The following is a 3,335-nucleotide window of genomic DNA, read 5'->3' as shown; positions in this document are numbered from 1 at the left end:
ACACATATACATAAACATATATACATATATATAAAAAAAAAAGACAAATTGAAATATATATATTCGGATATATAAATATATACATATATATAAACTGATAAATATAAATTAATATATATAAATATATATATAAAACCGAAATAAATATATATATATAAACTAACATTTTTGGACTTGTTTCACCGAGAGCTACAACACACGTGGGAGAGAATAACAAAAAAAAATACAATTACAAAACAAAATATAGAGAAAAACATCCAAAAATGTTAAAAAATTTCTCATTTTGATTTACTAACCTTGAGAGAGAAGCTTCACTAAACGAGTTGAGCCACGGTGGGATTATGGCTCACGGTGGTCGGAGAGATTATCACAGAGGAGAGAGAGAGAGAAGGTTTACGTTTTCTGAGAAACAGAACTGAAATGGGGAAGAAGGAGGCTCGCGGCTGAGTAATATCGTTATGACTTTGGCCGGCGCGTTTCATTGCGCCGGCAAAAGTATTTAGTAAACCCTACTACAAAACGGCGTCGTTTTACCTATTACGACTTTTGCCGGCGCAACGAAACGCGCCGGCAAAAGAATACCCACCTACCTTATTTGAAACGTGTGAAAATTTAAAAAACACGTTGACTTTTGCCAGCGCGTTAGGTGAAATGGGCCGGCAAAAGTTTGGGGTATTATTTTGAAAATCTGATGTCACTTTTGCCGGCGCAATTCGGGGTTGCGCCGGCAAAAGTGTGCCATTTTTTTAAACCGATACTTTTGCTGACGCAATCCCCGAATTGCGCCGGCAAAGGTGGTGATCTTTGCCGGCGTAATTCACCAATTGCGCCGGTGAAAGTCAAATCTTTTTAATTACCATATACATTATAGTTATTTAGAGCATCTTGTAAACTTTCAGAAAATTTCGAATAATTTACTGTCTCGAAAATAAGGTTCAAACATGTTATCTTCTACGCGTATAAAAAAATAGTCATGCTTGCAACAAATAATTTGAAAAAAAATTTCTACACTATAAATTTTTTAGAATTTCCAAAAAATTTACAGTATGTTCTAAATAACTACAATATACACGATTATAAAAAAAATTATTCCGAAAATAATTCCAGAGCCAAAAACTAGAAGGGGTGCACTAGAGAACTACCCAAAAGTTTTATTATATATATTATTTTGATATAATATTGATGTGTGTTCATGTATTAATATGTAAATGAATTATTAAATAAGATTACTATACACTTTTTGGATTTTGACATGTAGCCAAATTAATGTCTCAATCACACACCAACCAAATTATGACATGAACCAGCAAATGAAAAAAAAAAATGCTAATAATAGGTGTAAAACTCATCAAATTTTAGTTCATACAATAACTTAATTACAATTACGTACAATCAGAAGTATACATAATAACCAAATTATACAGCTTACAAAGTATTACCATCTAAGCAACCTATACATATATATATATACATAAGAAAACATAGGATATAACACTACATTTATAAATTGTATGAAGCATAATCTACTACATAATGTATAATTAAGAGAAGAAATTTTAAAAAAAAAATCTTACTGACAATCCAAAGTCCTAAGCATATTTGAGGGTAAATCAAAAGCAAGAAAACAATTCATCTCAGCAGCCTTGTTCTTCTTGATAATCCCCATCAACTCAACTTTGCCTTTCATAACAGTGATACTACTCAAAGTCAAAACCCCAGCACTTAACTCACTCCCAAGATTATTGTTACCAAACCCAGCCAAGTTTGCTGAGCTCAAACTCACTGTAACATCAACCTCTTTGGTCGACTTCATTCCCACTTTGCCCTTGGGAATCAAGACCTGTCCCACAACGATGCCCTCGTACGTGAACGAAACGACGCCGTCTTCGAACTTGTAGGGTCCGAAGTTCGAGTTCTTGATGCGAACTTCGGCCCCCAAAACGACGTCGAACGTTGGCGAAGGTAACGTGGCTGTTTTCAGAGATTGGAGGTCGACATCGGATAACGTTACCTTAGGGGACTTGACTCGCATCACAACTAGTACGAACACTGAGATGACTATGATCTGAAACACGATGAAGATGGCAATGTATTGGAAGATCTTTCTCCTCTTTTGTCGGTTGAACTCTTGGGAAGATGATGTTGTTGTCGTTGCTGATTCCTCATCGTTTCTCTTTGGTACTTCCTTTGTTGTTTGGTGGGTTTTCTCTGCCATCACTTTCTCGGCCGGGAAAGTTGTTAAGAAGGAAAGTTCTTGATGTTTGGACTTTGTTTGATGGTGTAGTGGTAGTGTGAGTGTCTATATATATGTATAGATATTGTTTATTGGACACTTTTTTAGGGAAGAGAATTATTATAAGGTGTAACCAAACACGGCCTTGTTATTTATTAGCTATTGGTTGAAAAAATGGACCTCTGGATGCCGCCCTAATAGGCTCGAAGACTTTCTTCAGTGACATAAAGTGGAAACTTTTGTGTTAACTGTTTATAATAGTGTGATAAAATTATTAATAATTAAGAGTATTGTTACTTAATATATATATATATATGATGTGAGACTTTATAATTATAATTGGTTAATTAATGATATTTTATAATATTTATTAAATTTAAATGTGTAAGATTCGATTTTAGATTGCACTAATAGCGATATGACAGATCATTGTATTGTTGGTCACCAGTAATGATTCTTAGCGCAGTTCTCTAAAACTAATATATATAGAACAATTCTTCTTTTATATGGGTTTCACTTTAAGTCCTACCGGTAGGGCTTTTAGTGTTTCTCGACCTGTGAACAGTTTTCGGCGCGATTTTTTTTTTTTATGATCATGTATATCGTAGCTATTTAGAGCATCCTGCAAATTTTCAGAAAATTTAGAATAATTTATAGTATCGAAAACTAGGTTCAAACATTGTGATTTCCACTCACATAAAAAAAATTAGTTACACATGCAACAACATGTTTGAACTTAATTTTCGGTAATGTAAATTATTCGGAATTTTTTGAAAATTTTTACGGGATGCTCTAAATAGCTACAATATACACGGTTATAAAAAAAATCACGCTGAAACTGTTCACGGATCGAAAACAATAAGAATCCTACCCGTATGACTTAAAGTGAAGTCATATATATATTTATATATATAGAAATTACCCAATATATATATATATAGCTGTGTAGAATATATATTATTCGACTTGATCCACTTGCTCCTTATCTCTACTGGGTTATAAATATATATATATATATATATATTTATATAATTTTAAAGTGGCGAATCGATATAATAATTTCTTTCATATCTATTTCTTTTACTAATTTAACTTGCAATGT

At 32.9% G+C, this 3,335-nt stretch overlaps 1 protein-coding gene across 1 annotated transcript; it reads right to left on the bottom strand.

Moving 5' to 3' along the window:
• Positions 1 to 1,475: 1,475 nt before the first annotated feature.
• Positions 1,476 to 2,473, bottom strand: LOC133834091 (late embryogenesis abundant protein At1g64065-like). The gene has a single exon (XM_062263595.1). It carries the CDS (start codon positions 2,213 to 2,215, stop codon positions 1,571 to 1,573), a length of 645 nt encoding a protein of 214 aa, XP_062119579.1. The 5' UTR covers positions 2,216 to 2,473; the 3' UTR covers positions 1,476 to 1,570.
• Positions 2,474 to 3,335: the final 862 nt, after the last annotated feature.

Source organism: Humulus lupulus, chromosome 5 (assembly GCF_963169125.1).
Source record: "Humulus lupulus chromosome 5, drHumLupu1.1, whole genome shotgun sequence".
Taxonomy (NCBI): domain Eukaryota; kingdom Viridiplantae; phylum Streptophyta; class Magnoliopsida; order Rosales; family Cannabaceae; genus Humulus; species Humulus lupulus.
Note: the sequence above shows the minus strand (reverse complement) of the source record. Positions and strands in the feature narration are given on the sequence as shown.

Bases quoted from the DNA above. Each gene is read 5' to 3' on its own strand.
- LOC133834091 (XM_062263595.1), bottom strand. From the start codon at position 2,215: ATGGCAGAGAAAACCCACCAAACAACAAAGGAAGTACCAAAGAGAAAC.